Source organism: Brassica rapa, chromosome A10 (genome assembly GCF_000309985.2).
Source record: "Brassica rapa cultivar Chiifu-401-42 chromosome A10, CAAS_Brap_v3.01, whole genome shotgun sequence".
Taxonomy (NCBI): domain Eukaryota; kingdom Viridiplantae; phylum Streptophyta; class Magnoliopsida; order Brassicales; family Brassicaceae; genus Brassica; species Brassica rapa.
Genome location: NC_024804.2, coordinates 12,950,256 through 12,968,678, shown reverse-complemented (window position 1 = coordinate 12,968,678; position 18,423 = coordinate 12,950,256). Strand labels below are relative to the sequence as shown.

General features: G+C 33.3%; 3 protein-coding genes and 1 long non-coding RNA gene across 5 annotated transcripts; 1 reads left to right on the top strand and 3 right to left on the bottom strand.

Moving 5' to 3' along the window:
• Positions 1 to 1,863: 1,863 nt before the first annotated feature.
• On the bottom strand, positions 1,864 to 4,085 carry LOC103845349. Its single transcript, XM_009122184.3, has 4 exons — positions 2,709 to 4,085; positions 2,577 to 2,619; positions 2,318 to 2,442; positions 1,864 to 2,215 (listed from the first exon to the last, which is right to left on the bottom strand). The coding sequence occupies exons 1-4, from the start codon at positions 2,838 to 2,840 to the stop codon at positions 2,114 to 2,116; spliced, it is 402 nt and encodes a 133-aa protein (XP_009120432.1). The 5' UTR covers positions 2,841 to 4,085; the 3' UTR covers positions 1,864 to 2,113.
• A 1,199-nt stretch (positions 4,086 to 5,284) lies between these two features.
• LOC103845346 (subtilisin-like protease SBT4.13) lies at positions 5,285 to 11,346 on the bottom strand. Its single transcript, XM_009122182.2, has 13 exons — positions 10,315 to 11,346; positions 10,109 to 10,203; positions 9,922 to 10,013; positions 9,589 to 9,841; positions 8,936 to 9,422; positions 8,756 to 8,853; positions 8,459 to 8,674; positions 8,257 to 8,368; positions 7,968 to 8,175; positions 6,622 to 7,881; positions 6,421 to 6,518; positions 6,167 to 6,258; positions 5,285 to 5,486 (listed from the first exon to the last, which is right to left on the bottom strand). The coding sequence occupies exons 1-10, from the start codon at positions 10,414 to 10,416 to the stop codon at positions 7,334 to 7,336; spliced, it is 2,211 nt and encodes a 736-aa protein (XP_009120430.1). The 5' UTR covers positions 10,417 to 11,346; the 3' UTR covers positions 5,285 to 5,486; positions 6,167 to 6,258; positions 6,421 to 6,518; positions 6,622 to 7,333.
• Positions 5,377 to 6,580, top strand: LOC117128969. The gene is made up of 2 exons (XR_004452495.1): positions 5,377 to 5,591; positions 5,873 to 6,580. It is a non-coding gene; the product is annotated as an uncharacterized LOC117128969 (long non-coding RNA).
• Positions 11,347 to 14,637: 3,291 nt separating the features above from the next.
• LOC103845345 (elongin-C) lies at positions 14,638 to 16,958 on the bottom strand. 2 transcript variants are annotated; one of them, XM_033282107.1, is made up of 3 exons: positions 15,528 to 16,958; positions 15,300 to 15,475; positions 14,638 to 14,984 (listed from the first exon to the last, which is right to left on the bottom strand). In XM_033282107.1, exons 1-3 carry the CDS (start codon positions 15,723 to 15,725, stop codon positions 14,906 to 14,908), a joined length of 453 nt encoding a protein of 150 aa, XP_033137998.1. In that variant the 5' UTR covers positions 15,726 to 16,958; the 3' UTR covers positions 14,638 to 14,905. The 2 variants fall into 2 exon arrangements, with proteins under 2 accessions (XP_033137998.1, XP_009120429.1); XM_009122181.3 differs by having other exon boundaries at positions 15,300 to 15,405; positions 15,620 to 15,879.
• Between the last annotated feature and the right edge of the window lie 1,465 nt (positions 16,959 to 18,423).

Here is an 18,423-nt window from a genome sequence, read left to right as displayed (position 1 = left end):
ATATTGGTTTAAGTGATTTATTTGAGATTAATGTGGTTTAAGTCAACAAATGCAGGTTGAGATGTTTGATTCAGAGACAAGATATAGTATTTGTTTCTTTTTTCTATGCGATGTTTTGAAGTAACAAATGTTAGGGAAGATTAGGTTCACCTTTAAAGACCTGACCAAAACGTAAGTATGCATACTTTTTCTTGGTATAACGGTATAACCACTATAAATAGTTCCTACTACCACTAGCTAATTGCTTTTAGAATTCACATTTTATATGAGAAAATATAATAATTTCTTTTCCGATTCTGCAACGTTTTACTCGCTAATAATTATTTTTATTACAAGAAAGTGGGTCTAATATCCCTTAATGGTAAAGCCTTTATCCAACAACCATTAACCATATAAATTAGACTTTGAGTACGGGATAATCAAGCTTCTACGCTAACATATTTCTTATAGCTGAAATAATGAATACCTTTTTTTTAGAATTTTTTTCAGGCATCGCCGTAGAAAACAAAAATTGTACAGGGCAGGTTTAACCAAAAACGGCACGTATAGAGAGAACCAAGTCCAAAGAAGATTGCGGTCTCTCTCTTTCCTCCGTTCTCTCTCCAAAATCTTTCACGGAGGAGATGATGAGAGTACTCAGATCCTTTTGTTGTTATGATCTGTTGATCAGATGTTTGTCTCTGGGAAGCGGTGGTTCTCTTAACGCCGTCTTAGCCGGCTACTGACTCCGGGAAGTGGTGAACCTTTCACTGTCTTCGCCGGCTCTCCACCGGGGTTCTCCCGGTTCCGTTCGATCAGCGTTCCGGTGGTTCTTTACTCAATCGATTCTCCTTCTCGATCTTCGATTCTCGATTCCTTTCCTTGATAAAGGCGATTCTCATCTTCAAGCTCTTCCTTTATCTTTAAAGATGATTGTTGTGCATGTAGGAATCTTGATGATTGGGTTCGATTGACGTTGATTGATTTCTTAGAAACGCTTGATCTGTCAAGCCTGACTCTTTGGCTGATCTGGGTTGAGAGCCGTTCGTTTTGAACGGTTTCTTTTTCGATTAGGTCTCGCCGACGGTGGAGCTCCGCCGTATCGTCTCGCTGGCTCCGGAGGAAGCTGTCTTTCTCGCGTCTTGACGCGTGGCCATTGATTGCTGGGCAATCGACCACGTGGTGGAAGCCTAAAGATTGCTTTCCCAACGGTTTCCTTTTGGGTTTACGGCCCAAAAGTTTTATGTTCGATGGCCTTCTGTTTTAGGCCTTCTGGTTGTTCTTGTATCGAGCTTTGTCTTTGTTTGGGTTTTGTCCCTCAATAAAATTCAGTGAAAAAAAAAAAAAAAAAAAAATTGTACATCTATACAACTATACGTATATACTTGAGACATTGTCTGTAAAGTGGCAATTGTTTTATTTAATATGTACTTTGTAATACGAAAACAAACAAAAATGTCGTTGTAGTATAGTGGTAAGTATTCCCACCTGTCACCCGGGTGACCCGTTTTCGATGCCCGGAAACGGCGTCAATGTTTTTGTTTTCTTACCGTCGTCGTTTGAAGCATTATCTCACAGGTCGACGTCTCGCCGTTTTTCTTCGGTTAAGACGGCACGCAACTCAAATGTATATCTGAAATCAATCACCGGTACGAAGCTCATCAATCCCGCCCCACCGATTTATCATCCCTCCTATTCCTTGCATGTGGTTAAACGCGATAGATTTTTTTTTTTTCTTTTTGTAAAATAAAGATTAGACCAACATGCTTTGGTCTCAGGCTTATTGTGGAGTAACGGCTAATTAAAAACAGTTTTGGTAGTGTTTAAGGCTTTGGATTCTACTTAAAGATGTATAGTTTAGTCACGCGTTTGCGTTTGGCAAAATGCTAAAATATGTTGAACATGAGATAGAATAAGTAGGGTTAACACTAATACAGACTTACAGTTGATCACAAGAAGTACTATTCAATACAATTTTGCTAGATATTTTTTAATCTTCGAATCCCCTAATAAATTATCCCTTTTGACCATAACTTATTTATACAAAGTATTGGTTCGGTAGATAATTAGTACGTGGCTTGAGCTTTAATGGGTTTCTGGAGAGATTTACAACGAAACTAAAGGAACTGGTTCTTTAGTAATAAAGAGAACCTTGCCACCAGTTTCCTCTTGAAACATCTTGTGAGTTCTGTCCATTAGCATCGTCTTCTCCGCTTCTTGGCCGCTCGATTCTTACCTGAAAAATTGTTTCTCTGATCAGTCAAGTCCTCTGTTTATTAATTTATTTATTTTACTGAAAGCCATTTAGCAAAGTTTAGGTAAAATTATGAAGACTCACTGTAGGGTAAGTTTGGTTTGTGGTGGATCGAGAGTATACGTCTTGACCACCGTAGTAAAGAGAAGAGCTTAGATGACATGGCTCAACTCTGTCTTCTTGTGCAGTTGAAGATTCTCTACGTTGAGCTGCGTAAGAAAACATATTATTAGAAAAACATAGCCAACTTTAGACGAAAGGTGAACAAATTAAGACGAAGAAGGATGTTGTTTTTAGAAGAAAACGTGAGCAAAAACGAAGAAGAAAGTTATTATTCACTGACCTTGTAAGCCATGTTTGGAGCTTGGACCATCTCTTGCAACACCCTGAGAAATCAAGAAACCGAAGATTAAGTTTCAAGAATCAGTCTGATCACTCAAGAAAGAAAGTTTGAAGAAAAGGAAGGTAATATGACCTTAGAAGGATGAGGGAAAATGGAGGAAAAGATTCCGGAGGAAGAAGACGGCGGGGAAGGGTCTTTGGAGCCGAAGAGTTCTGTGGTTAAAGAAGAAGAAGTTGATGATCCAGCCCGTCCTTTACCTTCCATTAATAACTGTCAAAGCTTAATAATCTAATCACTTTGAAAACAGTTTCTCTTTGTGATTCTTCTTATGTAAGAGAACTAGAGTGAAGAAGAGGACAGCTCTCTAAGGTTTGTGTATTTACAAGAACTCAATAGGGCTATATATAACATAATGCTACAAGGGAGTAGGTTATGGAGATAGTGGAGCCATCATGATCATTGTCATGGTCACCATCCGTCAAGAAAAAGAAGCTTATTATGGGTAATGTTGCTGAAAAGACTATTGCTTATAAATGATTTCAGTTTTATTTTCCTTGTTAGAGAAATTTAGAAGCTTCGCTATCTTTTCTTCTTCGCCATTCTTATTGGTTACTGCTTATTTTCAACTTGTAACGATTTATTTGTTTTGTTGTAAGTCTATGGACACATTTGGATTCTTATCTCTTCCGGATAGAGACACAAACAGTGAGATTCTTAAAAGACTTCCATGTTCAATATTCCTTGTAATAACCAAAACGATATCTTAAAGATGATAAGTAGCTGACCCTTCTTGATCACATAGGGCCAAAGTGGAAAAGAGAACAGAAGAAGAACTTGATCTTCTTCAAATCCCATGCATCTTCATCTGATCCGTTTCTTAGATATGAAATAGTTACCCTTTATTTTTAAAATATAATTTAAAAAGGTAATATACCCAAAACAGTATTATTAATATTGGTTAAATATACAACTTAATATCTTTAGTTAGTTAAGAAAAGAACATATGATCAAAGACGGGGAGATGAGGTCCACAAAAATTCTCCACTCGATGAAGTTTATTCGTTTTCTTCTTCTTTATCCTGAAGGCTCACAAATATTAATCAATAACTCTATGGAGAAAAAAATTACAAATATCCAGCTCAAAAGAAAATTACAAGTATTGAAATAGTTGATCTCGAAGCGTTTTAACAACAAAAGTAGTTTATTAATGTAAATTTGTTTTAGTTTTAGTTCTCGTCCTTGGTATCAAACCCAATAAGCCTTTGTATGAGATAATTACTATAAGTCTATCATTGTCGAGAAAGTTATTATATTGCTTAACTAATATTGCAATTATTTATTGTCATAACTTTGTATCACATTTCATAAATTGTGTTTTGTACTAGTAGTTTGAACTTTTTACCAAGGTATGATAATTCTTGGAAACAAATCATAAGAAATAATGTTCTCTAAATATTACTACGCGATCATAACATATAAACACATAAATACATTGGCAAAAAAACTCAAAGTATTAGAAATCATGTATTATATATTGAAACGTGAGAGAATAAAACAAGAGAAAATAGTATGAAACAATGAACAATTTATCTGGTTATTTTCCTTAAATTACTTAAATAGATGTCTTACTCGCATAGTATTACGTAAGACCTCAAACTATACACGTTGTTGACACGTTGTTAGGAAGAGAGATCCCGCTTCGGGGAATAAGATGCAAAAGAATATCTCATCATATACTACAAGACTACAATGATCTCAAATTAGAGATAAAAAGTCGAGATGCCTTGAAAATTCTGTACATGGTCCTTGCGGGTAAATTTTAACGCATCATAAAGTTACCAATATTTTTAGTAATATATACATAGATTTTCACCTAAAAATTTATGTATATGTTTACATAAAGAAGCATTGGCATTTATAAATATATTTATAAATATATATTCACCTAAATACTCGTGTATATATATTTACATAAATAAGCATTGACATTTGTATAATATATACATATATTTCACCTAAATATTCGTATTTATATACATAAATAAGCATTGACATTTGTATAATATATATACATATATTTTCACCTAAATATTCGTGTATATATTTACTACATAAATAAGCATTTACATTCGCAGTGTGAATCCTAAAAGGATGTAAAGACTGTGGTCTCTTCTGACAATTATGAAGTCAGAGACTTCCCCACTTGATACTCTTCTCACAAGAATTAAAGAATGTGGTCTCATCTGACAATTGTGAAGCATCAGAACTAAAGGAATAAAAGAAGACATTTAATAAGTCTTCTTGTGATGTAACAATTACCAGAGCTTCAAAGCACATTCTATCTTGATTGATCAAAGTCAGAGCTTCCCACTTGATATTCTTCCGAGTTGCACAATCACTCGATTTCACATAATAAAAAAAAAATAACTCCAGCACTGAAGATAATTAGATCTCCGTTTAACATCTTGTATATCAAAATTTGACAAAAATCTCTCTTGGTGGATCTTAATAAGACTGCTTTACAAGGGAACATGTGTTATTTTTTTTCCGGTTGACCAGGTGGTTAAAGTTTTCCATTGTTAAACTTTTTTTAAAAGTTTTAATATGTAGTTTTCTTTTTGAACAAGTGTGAGTCAATACATTAACGTAAACAGCTTTTAAAAACACGTTATAACAGCGACATTAAATAGTCACGGCCCCTTCTTGTGAAATAGAATTTCTCGTTTTCCATCTAGAGATTCTGTAATAGTATGATGATGGTTACATACAAAGTATGTATGGTTAGTACAAAAAAATCAATGGCTACAAGTTACAAGTGTCGAGTTCTTAGTCCCGAGTGTATGCCACCGTTATTGATCACGTCCAGATGTAGCATCCCGTCCGGGAAAACCGAAAACACATCGGGCATGTCTATAATACAATTTTAAGCAGACAAGAAAATAATACAAAATAAACACAAGCTAAACATTTTATTCTAGGACGTTTGTCTATTCAAAATTTCGGGTGAGAATGGAGGTGGTTGGTTGGACTGTAAGTGTAGAAAATTTATTTAGAATTTAGTTTGTAGAATTTTTTGATTTAGCTTTAAGGGTTATAGCTTTAAAATTTCATACAGCTAAAACGATGAGACTTTAGAAAATAAGATTTTTACAACCATTTTTGGTATATTTTTGCTGTATCTTTAGTTTTTTTGTTGTAGATTTAAAAACTAAGATAAATCATGATTGGTAGTATTTAAGGTTGTAGATAAAAATTAAAGTTAAAGTCACTTCCTACCGCCCAACCAATCTACGTAGTTATGTATCTAAAACCCAAGCAAAGCTGCTTTATTTAAGATTTTTTTTTGTAACATAGCCATTTGATATGGAAATTCATTTAAAAATTGGTCTGACGGTGTGTTAATTGGTGAAGTTTTAGTTATATTATTAAAAAAAGAGTTACGGTTATTCGATTTGGTTGAACATATTCGGTTTTCTATTTCAGATTTAGTTTGTTTCGTTTAACATGAACTTTAGGATTATAATTTTTGCTCAAATAAAATGCTCAATCTAAGTAATGTGTCAGTGAATAAAGGTTGGAAACTTTTCTACCTGAAAGCTTCTTGCTTTCCTCCTCAGTGAGCCATGCAGCGAACCCGTCGAAGGACCTCCCGTAGTTGGTGACAATTAGGCTTGGTGTGTAACTGATTAGTAAATGTATACACCTCAAGTAATCAGATTGTGTACAACAGAAGTAAACAATATATATATATATATATATATATATTTTTTTTTTTTTGATGAGCCGGTTCAATTAATCGAGACACGCTGACTCCACACCGGACCTAGATATGAAAATGGTTTACCTTTTTCCGGTGACACTACGAACCAATGAGAAATGGTGATCTTCAATAGTGACGTAGTCGTTGATTGACGGTAATGCTCCCATGTAAACGATGTAGACCTGCATTATCCACCCTGGATTACCATCTTACCTACGCTGTTATATATTAATGTTTTCTAAAAGAGGCAATCAAAATATACTAACGTAACTCGATATATAATACCTTTCTCCCATCGTGACTGGTTTGGGCGGAGGTGACCGTAAAAAACATAAACAAACACACGTACATACTAATCTTGTTCATTGTTTTCTTTTCTTTTTCTTTTTATCATTCTGGAGGATACGAAGTGAGTGGACTTATATAAGACTAAAACAAAACGTAAGCAACGGACAGTATTTATATATTGACGTTTATTTAATGAATATAAAAAGTTATTTATATAAGAAATTAATATAAGCCTTTCATAACGTATATAAAAGCTACAACACAAAGAATTAAGAAGTTATGATGGTTTTGTTTTGTAAAAGGAGAAGTTATGATGGTTAAATTAAAAGGTAGGTAACTTATGTATTTTTCCCTATTTTGGATAACTTCTCCAACTCAATAAAGTTTATTGCTCCCGACGGTAACCATAGTGTTATACATGTTTGTGTCGAAGAATCATAATTTTTTTCAACTCGAACCAAATTGATAGCGAGCAAAGAAGCATATATCCTTTATATACTCATATAATCTAACAAATGGTTAGAATATGTGAATCGCAATACACGCAACGTCATCTACCATTTCTATATTTTAAAGAACTCAAAGTTGATTAGGAAAAGAAAAATAAAAAAGCATGTATTAATACTTTTTTGTCAAAGTATAATAAAGAAGCATAACAACAACAATCAAGATTTATTTGTGATGACTATGGAGAACTGATGAGGCCTCATTAGTTAGCATCAGTATAAACAACAATAGGACTTCTAACGTTATGTTTCCCATCAGACCAGATTAGATTAGCAGACGAAGGCAGTTCTGAGTCAAGATCTCTTCCTGTTACAGTTACCATGAACGATTGCTTCTCGTTGACCGTCTTAAAAGACAGAACACTAGGGGTGACGTTGACGCTGAGCTTAGATCCATGACCAGGGACCACTTTTGAATTGTATGTAGAGTTCGGTGTACCAACATTGGTAACGGTTCTGTTGAAAGTGACGGTGAAGGAGTTATTAGATCCTGACAACTTAGCCGACATTGAAGGATAGTTGAGGTTTCTTGTTTGATATTCTTTTTCTTCGGGGCAAGTGACAGTTTCACCAGAGATGATTTTAAGGATATTTGAAGTGTAGTTCATGCCGCATAGAAAGGCGATGTGATCTGCTTTATTCGACTCGTAGACAAGTCCAGGATTTAGAGAGGCTATTGGGTCGACATGTCCAGATCCATAAGCAAACTCAGTCGATGCGATACCAGTTCCAGTAGCATTTACCGGCCATGCTGCAAAGATTTGTCAAGAGACCATATAAGCAGACTGTCCAAAAACGTTACTTGTGGACAAGAAATAACAATATTATTTTTCTTACCGGTTGTCATGATAGCAGATTGAATCATGGAGGGAGACCATTTAGGGTAAAACGTTTTGACATAGGAAGCCACACCTGCAACATGCGGACAAGCCATAGAAGTTCCTGAGAGAACAGCGTATTTCACATGTCTAGTGTCATATTCAGATGGTTCACCATCCGGTGAATATGCTGCAAGGATCTCAACTCCCGGTGCTGTTATATCCGGCTGCAAGTAATCCACCATGCATTTTTTTATTAAACCGGAGAAATAAACATAACCGTTGTTATAAATGTTATGCAAATTTACCTTGAGAATATCCACAGCGATCGTGTTTGGACCACGAGAAGAGAAGGAACCAATTAGAGGAGATGTACGATTGAAGATTGCTTCGGTTTTTAGAATAGCCGCTTGTGGAGAACTGAGAAAACAAACAAAAGACATGTTATGATATAGTTGAAGAATTTTGGAGTAAATGTATAAAGAGCATAGAGAAGATGATTGTGTTTACTCTTCGGACTGAATGTAAGAGACTAAAGATTCAAATTCTTTTTCTGGCAAACCAGAAGCAGGTAAAGGGTGAACAAAGGCCACATCTGGCTTAGGGCTTTTGTAAATGATTGCAATAGCTCCAACTGATTCAACTACTTTCAAACCACCCGGACTACTACACACTAAGATCTTTCCTTTCACAAGTGATTGTTTTAGACACCCTGGCTTACATAGCCTGTAAAAATAAAATTGATATAATCACATTAGAAAATCAAGATGATCACATTTATGATAGTGTTGTCAGGGAAGAAATTACTCTGCGGTTTCCGCACTGCAAGCAGAGGAAGCAGCAGATTTTCCGTACACCAATGAATATTTCTTTCCTTTCATATCAAAAGCATTCACTGACTTCCCCTGGTAATAACAACAGTCATTGGTAATTAAAAGTTACGAAGATACTTTGATACTAGAAATGAGACTGTTACATTGTACTTACAACAAGTGTCTTGTTGTTTCCTAGAACAACTTTGGTGACAAACGAACGGTCTGTGGTACTAGCTGCGACAGTTAACATCCACGGCGCTACAGACGAGGTTGTACTATCTTGCGGACCGCTGTTACCAGCCGCGGTAACAGTGAGAATTCCTTTGGCCATAGCGTGGAAAGCCCCTATGGCGATCGGGTCATTTTCGAACATGGACGCCTTTTTACCCCCGATAGAGATGGTGATGAGGTCCACACCGTCGGCAATCGCGTCATCGAATGCAGACAAGAGAGCTTCTGAGCTACATCCTGTCGGGATACATACTTTGTAAGCGGCGATTCTAGAAGCCGGAACGCCTCCTCTTGCTGTTCCATTGCCGATCCCAAAGAAGCTTGTGTCCGCGACTGCGTTTCCAGCCGCAGTGGACGCTGTGTGTGTACCATGGCCTTCAGTGTCCCTAGCACCTTCGCTTGTGTAGTCTCTTGCCCCAATCAACTTACTGAAAAAAATAATAATAAAACAGATAAACAATATAAACTTTTATTTTGTAGTCAATATGTTTTGCTGAAAGTAAAAGTAACTTCCAGGTATTTGTCGAAAATACATCTCTAGCCTCGACCAACAATACTAATCTTTTTAAAGAGAAAATAGCTTATGAGAATTACTTGTTGCATGTGAAGTTTTCACCGCCAGAACAAACACCTTTCCACTTCGTAGGAGGAGGACCAAACCCTTTGTCCGAAAAGCTCTCAGATTCCGGTGTGATCCCACTGTCGATGACTCCAATAATGGTATCACTTTCCACGGTTGGGTTCCTCTTCGTCCCCTTGCCTTGCTTTAGACCCATGAAGTCCCACGACTGAGTTGTATGGAGTTGTAACATTTTGTTCGGGAATACAGACACAACTCCCTCCATTTCTAAGGAATTCATAAAAAATAATTTAATTATGTAACTTTTTAAATCATTTAACGATCTGTATCGACCGAAAAACACTCACCGGCTATTCGTTCGAGCTCCGACGCAGTGAGTCGGGCAGCGAACCCGTTAAAACTCCTCTTGTAACTTCTCACCAAACGACCTTCGTTCGAACTGAGTGTATATTATCACGTGTTAGAATATTCATAACGTTAAACTGATTATAACGCATCATGCTTATAGAATCATATATTAAAGAGAAATCACACCTTTCTCCTGTGACCTCTTGAAGAATACTCATGTGATCGGACATTGGTGTGTAGTCTGCTCGAGAGGGAAGTGAACCCATGTAGACGATATACACCTTCATCGATAATTAATATAATCATATGATTCACCAACATTATCTTCATGTATAACAGACGGTCATGTTATATAAAGGGAGAAACAAGAGATCATGATAAAATATTAATACCTGTCTATCTTGAGGATCATCTGTGACCGCTGAAACTGAACTCAAGAATAGGACAAGGAGACAGGAGAGGAGGCAAGAGGAAGGTGCTCGTAATTTTCCCATTTTCTTCTAAATTGAATTAACGGCCACTGCAGTTTTTTTTTTAACTTTCTGTTGAGATCAAGATGAAATGATGTACATATATACGAGAGATCATACATGCATGGTATTAAATCAAAAGAATCTAATTCAATTCAATCCTCTGATTTTGTGCCTTTAATTGTCAAGTTTTACCATAATTGATTATATTGGTATCTGTATCAATTAAATTGTGACATTTTGTTCACACTTTTAGAATGGAGTCCATCGGTTAAATTGCACTCAGCAAATAAAAACAAAACTAGTTCAGGATAACAGATCCGTATCCTAAAAATTGAGTTCTCAATTTATCTTTATTTGGTTTTTGATTTTCTTATAGAACAATAAAAATATAGTAAATGGAAAATACTAAAAAAAATTACAATTGAATTTTTAGTTTCAGTTACTAAACAGAAATAAGACTAGATACATCTTTTACCACGTGGTCAAATATATTGATTGGAGTTTATTATATGAAGGCCGTTTAATTAGATGACTAGGCAATAATGAGATATCTAAATAAAGTATAATATAAATTTAATAATTTTAAATCATTATATAAAAGATGTGAAATTTGAAGTAAAAAAATTTATCGAAACTTATCGGAGTTTTAGATGAAAATTAAAGTAAAGAACTTAGTCAAAGGAAAACTTTGCAGCCACGTACGAATATTTGACTAAATCATGTAATTAAATATTTTTCTTATCTTAATTATTAACATACTGAAGGACAATTATGAACATTAACTTTGGTTTAGTCTTAAATAAGTTTGACTTAACCAAGTGGTGGTAGTCTAGTGGCAATCTCTTCTGGTTTAGTGTCTATCCACATTAGTTTTGAGTTTGATTTTCCATGGAAACTAATTATCACTACTTAGGTAATCTAGATTTGGGTTTCGGTCCGAGTGGTTTACAAGATGAATCATAACAGATGATTGGTCCACCCTCTGATATTAGTCAGAAAATATTCTAAACTTAGATTAGGTAATGTGGTACGCTTTTGCACTAATCCACTTTGTATCGCTAAATGCATTTCTATATGGACCGACCGGATCAGTCGATAAAGTTTATCAGAAAAAAAAATCAATTTGACTTTGTTATGGTTTACATTATGTACTTAATGGGTTAGAATACGACCCATTAGAAATCATAGATGAAAATTTTAAATACACATACAGTAAAACTTTTATAAATTAATTAATAATGTTGGGAATACAATAAAACTAATTTTTTTAGTAATTTATAAGGATATTAATTTATCGACATACTAGTTAAATCAAAAACTCGATTTCACACTATAAAATTATATTATTTTATAAAAAAATTTAGTGTATATTAATTTAAAGAGGTTATACTATATATAACTTTTTCTACTGTTTACAACGTGTAAAGTGACTAAGTATTCATACTTTTCGAAATGATTACTAAGGAAAACTTTTCCCTTCTTATTATAAATTTTCAATAAGTTATATAAATTTTAAGTAGAAAATAATATGCGTTCAAAATAAATAGATAGTTAAGATTATATAATGATTAAAAAGTCAATATAGTTAACATAAACTATATGTAGGCATGCGTATTACATAGTTTTCTTCCAAAGGATTACTACGTATTCATACATTTCAAAATTATAATAAGTATTTGGCTACGTTTGAAACTATAATAAATTATGAAATAAAATGCTGGAAGATTGTAGTGACTCATTTCCATCATTAAATTAAATATAGTTTAATTCTTTAAGCTAAATATCTCTTATATATTAATTGAGAAACATTACAACATTGTTTTGTAGCCACATGTCACCATGAAAATGAAATTCAAAATTCTTAGTGAAATAAGTTTATCCATCTTAGCTTATATTATACTTTTTATTAAACTAACTATTAAATTGATAAATAGTGTACAAAATAATATTTTCGCACTTTCATTAAATAAAAGCTACGGAATTGACTAATATGATTAACTTATATATGATAATTAATGATTAAGAATAATAAATGTTTGATAATATTTTTTTATCTTAGCTCTTTTTTGTTTAATCGTATATTATTAAAAATATTAAATAACCACATTAACCATATAATAAAAAATTAATTTTTTTCTTATATGTTATATTTTGAATTTTTAAAATGACTATAAATTACTAAAAACTTAAAATGTCTCATGCTAAAATTTTGTGATCAATGGTTTAACTTTTTTTTTGGTATAACAAGATACAAATGATCATAAATCGTATGCATATGAAGTCTCATTTACTAGACATTCATATTATATATTAATATAGTTTAAAATTAAACTATATAAAATAGAAAAATACTTAAATATGATAATTTCTAAATTTGTATTGAAAAAAGTATTGAAACATTAATATTTTAATTTTGATATTTGCATTCGAAAAATCACACATTAGAAATTTTGCATTTATCATATGAGTATGAATTCTCAATAATAAATATTTATATTAAAATATATTATATATCTATGTTCATGTCATTGAAATTTAGTTATATACCATATAAAATAAATAAAATGATTGTTTTGATTTATTTACTAAAAAATATCATAAATAAATAAGATATATTGTTTTGATTTATGTCTTTACTTAGTTATATACATAATACGTAAATAAATAATAATATATAAAAATTATTTTTATATATAACATTCATCATGTGCAATTGTGTGGGTCTTAATCTGGATATTGATCCAAGGGAAACACTTAGATTAGCAGAAGTAGAATCGACACTTTGGGCTGAAGCACAGGTAATCACTGATCAAAGAAGGGAGAGGCAAGTGCAGAACAGACCTATATATCGGAAACTACAGGACGATGGTGTTTTATAGATGGTTTGTGGAAAGAGAAGAAACTATTTTCGGGACAAGGATGGTATAGTACCTTACCGGGTTTTGATGGTTTATTTGGGAGCAAGAAATGTAAGGGCGTGTCTATCACCTCTTCACTCGGAGGTGGAGGCGTTGATTTGGGCAATGGAATGTATGAAGAACTTACGACAGTTTCAGGTTACGTTTGCAACGGATTGTTCTCAATTGGTGAAGATGGTTTCGGAACCAGAAGAATGACCAGCATTTGAAAGTTACCTGGAAGATATCAAGCTTTTACGAAGAAGCTTTATCAACTCAGACGTCGTCCATGTACCCCGAACGGAGAACCTAAGGGCGGATAGCTTGGCACGTAGTGATAGGATGCAGAGTTGCCGATTTGGTTTACAGAGTCAATATGAGTATCTGAATGTTTTGCTGTCAAAAAAAAAAAAAAAAAAGCTAGTAGAATAGTATATGGAAAATGTGATGCAACCGCTTATAGAAATCTTTGGTTAATTATAAATAAAAATACATATATTTTTGTAGATTACTAATTATTTTCATGATTATTTAGTGATAATATAATATATATTTAGACGAAATTTTTTATTTTTCTAAAGATTATTAAGAATTATTCTAATTATGAATATAGCATAGCTCAAATGATGACATCTAGCAGTGTGTTCTCAATTAATATACAATAGATAAGTGATAGTACATTTGCTGTGAACTTTACGGAGCCAAAAAATGAGAAATACCAACTAGAGCTTAAAATTCAATTGAAACGTTGTGTTACAAGTGTATTGCCTTCACCGAGAACCACTTTGGTGACAAGATGAAGGGTTTGTATTCCTGGCTGCAAGCCTGCAACGGTTAACATCCACAGTGCTAAGCTTGTGACTTAGGCCATATTCGGACCAGTGTTACCAGCCGCATTTACAGGGATGATCACTTTTGACAGAGCGTGAAAAGCTCCAACTGCGATCGAGTCTTCCTAGAACAAGTACACCTCAATACTAGCTATAGAGATGGTGATGATGCCCAACACCGTCAGCAATGGCATCATCGAACGCACAGTATTTTAACATCCCTACCTTCTCCCGCGCGGACTCGGTAAGCAGCGATTCTAGAGGATGGAGCGACACCCCTCACTGTTCAATTTCCAGCCCAAAGAAGCTTGTGTTTGGGACTGCGTTTCCAGCCGCAACAGACACCGTGTGTGTACCAGTGGCCACTAGAGTCCCTAGTCTCCCGATTGGTAGTGTCTTGCCTGATCAGCTTGCTGCAAGATGACTAACAGATCAATCTCCGCCCAAATAAAACAAAGACTTTTGATTCAACCTCTCAAGTCCCAGATTCTGACACGAAGAGTCTTTTTCAGTGATTAGACACCAAAGCCAGTCATCATTAGCACAGAATGTTTGTTGCTCATTACAAAGCTTGCTAAGCATTCAGAAAGGCAACTAATAACTCACAAGAAGATTGATGCTGCGGTCAATAGTCAAAATAACTAGTAAACAAAGTAGACAACTTTCCCTCGGAGCTATTCAATAACCCCCACACGAAGTGCTCCGGGGATTCACATCTTATGGCTACAAAGAAAAACTACACTACTCAGAATAAGAGTTTAATGAAATATCAATTTGAACTCTTCAAGTGTGAAGATAATTAGCAGCCATCATCAGCTCCAAGGTCAACTCAGGCTCGATGTGGAACTCGGTCTCTTTGCCTCTGTAAGAGAGAATACAAACTATAAGAAGCAGAAACAAAGAGAGTGCTGAAAGAAGGAATCTCAAAGCACGATTACAAACAAATATCAATTTCCCTGATAACGCAATCACAACAGACTCATAAAGATGAAAACTTTATTGTGAGTTGGAATTGAAACGATATATATAATAAGTGGTGGGATAAAGAGTTTTATCAGGAAACTATTTGGTGAAACTTAGATAGATGCAACTGGTGATTGGGTTCTGAGTCTAGGAGAGGCTACACTACCATGTTCTGAGATCAAATTAGAGAAAGTGAGAGAGAGAGAGAATGGACCTGGAGTATTGAATAGACCAATAGAAGTACTGACAGATCTTCTCTAGAATTGTAGTGCTGATATCAGGGAAAGTCACCACGCCTTCTTTCGATTCCGAGAACCCACCTACCAATCGAAACAACAACAACAACAGAGAGTTTCTTGAAACATCTTTCACATGTCGACAATGTAAACACACTTAGTTTCTGGTAAAATCTTTGCTCGAATTGATGTAGATTCGTAACCTAAGTTAGATGGATTTGATCGAATCCATCAAAATCAAGAAAAAGAACAGAGATTGCGATCAAACGCATTAAAAGAGAAGAAGGAGGAGAGGAACCTGGAGAAGTGAGCATGCTTCGGATTGTCTGAGAAACCATGGCGGCTTCCCTGTCGATCACGAACTCGAAACCCTCCATGCTTATCAACTTCACCGTCTCTCTCATCTTCTTCCTCCTCCTCCTCCTCCTCTCTCTCTCCCTGCGTCTGCTTTGGCTACCGCGCGTGATTTTTTACTCGCTGAGAATCTCAGCCTGAGATGAACGAATTGCTGAATTAACTAAATGTCAATATTGAAAAGATAAAATAAAAATTTGTTAAATAGGCATATTATACTATATTAATCCAAAATGGACAATATACTTTCTTTTGTTTATGTGAAAGTGGGCTGGACTGGGCTGCACGATAACTGATACTAGACGTAGATGTTCGGATCGGGTTCGGGCCTGTTCTTTTCGGATCAGGTCTTTTCGGGTCCTAAATATTTAGATCCAATAGATATTTAGAAATTTTCAGTTCGGGTTCGGGTTGGTTCTTCTCGGATTCGGATCGGTTCGGATCTATAATTAAAATACCCATAAAATGCCCATAATTTTTCGGATCCGGGTCGGGTATTTAGGATCTGAAAAGAACATGATATATCCAATTCCATCAACTTTAGTTAAATATTTGTCATATATATCTAAAATTTTACAAAACAACTTAAATGAAACTATTAATAATTAAACATTTTAAAACTCTAAATTTTACATTTTAAAGTTTTATATTACTTAAAAATGTTCAAAAATAATAACAAATGTTGTTCACAAAAGATATTTCAATTAAATCATAAAATAATATATAAAATAGAACACAAAAACATCATATACATGTTTTTAAGTCGGGTACAAATTGGTTTTTATCGGGTCGGATCTATTCGGATCCGGGTCTATTCGGATCGGTTTCTTTTTGGTTCCGGTTCTTTCGGGTAAAAAAAAACTAAACCCAAAAAGTACTTGTAAATTTTTGGTCCGATTCTGGATCGGGTATTTTTGGGTTGGTTCCGGTTCAGATCTTCAGATCCAGGTTAAAATACCCATGCCTAACAGATACCATGCGTTGTTTCTTACTACTTTGATCGGTGTAAAATGTAAATTGTCCATTTTCTAACTTAATCCTTACAGTCGATAATTAATTATTCTTCGTTGATGACATTTTACATTATATAAAAACTGAAACTTATTTTTTTTTGGATATTCGGATATCCGTCGGTAATCGGTTTGGTTTTGGTTACTCGAATATAGAAATATAGGAACCGTTCGAATATTTTAGAGTTTTATTCCGGTTTTGGTTTCGGGTAATTTGGTTTGGTTCGGTTCCGGTTCGGTTTTTCGATTCCAGTTTTTTTTACTAGGCTACTGCAGACTATCCCCTAGACTATATTTGCGAAGTGATTTTGCCACATGTCCTTTCTACAATCAATTTCACAAAACAAATATGATATGTCTACTGAAATTGATGACATGTCTTATAGTTTAATATTGCATGGACAATTGCATTTAATGTTAATTTATATTTTTGGTAAACTTTTTAAAATATGGTAATAAATCATATATTACATTTATTGTCAATTTATATTTTTGAATTTTTTTTTTAGAATATAGGAATAACTCATAAATCATCATTAAAATAAATATATTCAAATATGGCTTTATAAATTTTGAAATATAATTTAATTATATATTTTTAAATTATACAATTTTCTATTTGCGAAGTGATTTTGCCACATGTCTTTTCTACAATCAATTTCACAAAACAAATATGACATGACTACTGAAATTGATGACATGTCTTATAGTTTGATATGATATGGACAATTGCATTTAATGTTAATTTATATTTTTGATAAACTTTTTAAAATATGGTAATAACTCATATATTACATTTAAAGTCAATTTATATTTTTGGAATTTTTTTAGAATATAAGAATAACTCATAAATCATCATTAAAATAAATATATTTAAATATGACATTATAAATTTCGAAATATAATATAATTATATATTTTTAAATTATACAATTTTATTACTAAATTTTTTAAAAATGTATACAATTTTGTTAGAAAATTATAAAAATTTAATCATAAAATCATTATTTCCTTATATATCTACAAATTTTATAAATAATGTTTAATTTTAATTTTTGGTAATTATGCAACTTTTAAAAATTTATTTAAAATCAATGCTATTAAAACAGGAACATGTCTTATTGATAATAGTTGAGTCCAACTTAAAAAATCTAATTACATTAAAAATACATTTTATTCTATATATTTTGTAACCACCATTTCAGTTCCATAATAATAGGAACCCACTAATCATTCTTTCTTTTGCTAATAAATATAAGTACTACATTTTATCAGTTACAGTTGTTAAAAACAATCTCGAGACCCCAATAAAAACATAATAAAATGTGCTATTTATATTTGATCTACTAAAAAGGATAATGGACTTACATACGTACACAAAAAAATGATGATGGAGGCATGAATCTAAATCACAAATATGTTTAAAAAACAAAACAAAGATCAGAATAATAAATGGATGCAGTTAAAATGAAAAAATATATATATAATAATTTTGCCAAGAAAAAAAACAATATATATTTTTTAGTTTTGATCACCATTTTCTTCATTAAAATTAAACGATATAGTAAAAGCATTATCAAAATTTAAAGAATCACAAATCATATAGTTTATTTGAATTATGTACCATTAAAAATATATCAAAGGTTGAATCATTTTAAAACAAATATAATCAGATTTTTATGGATTTTTATCCGGTCAACCACTGTCCGATTGCGAGTTAGTAACAGATTTTATGATT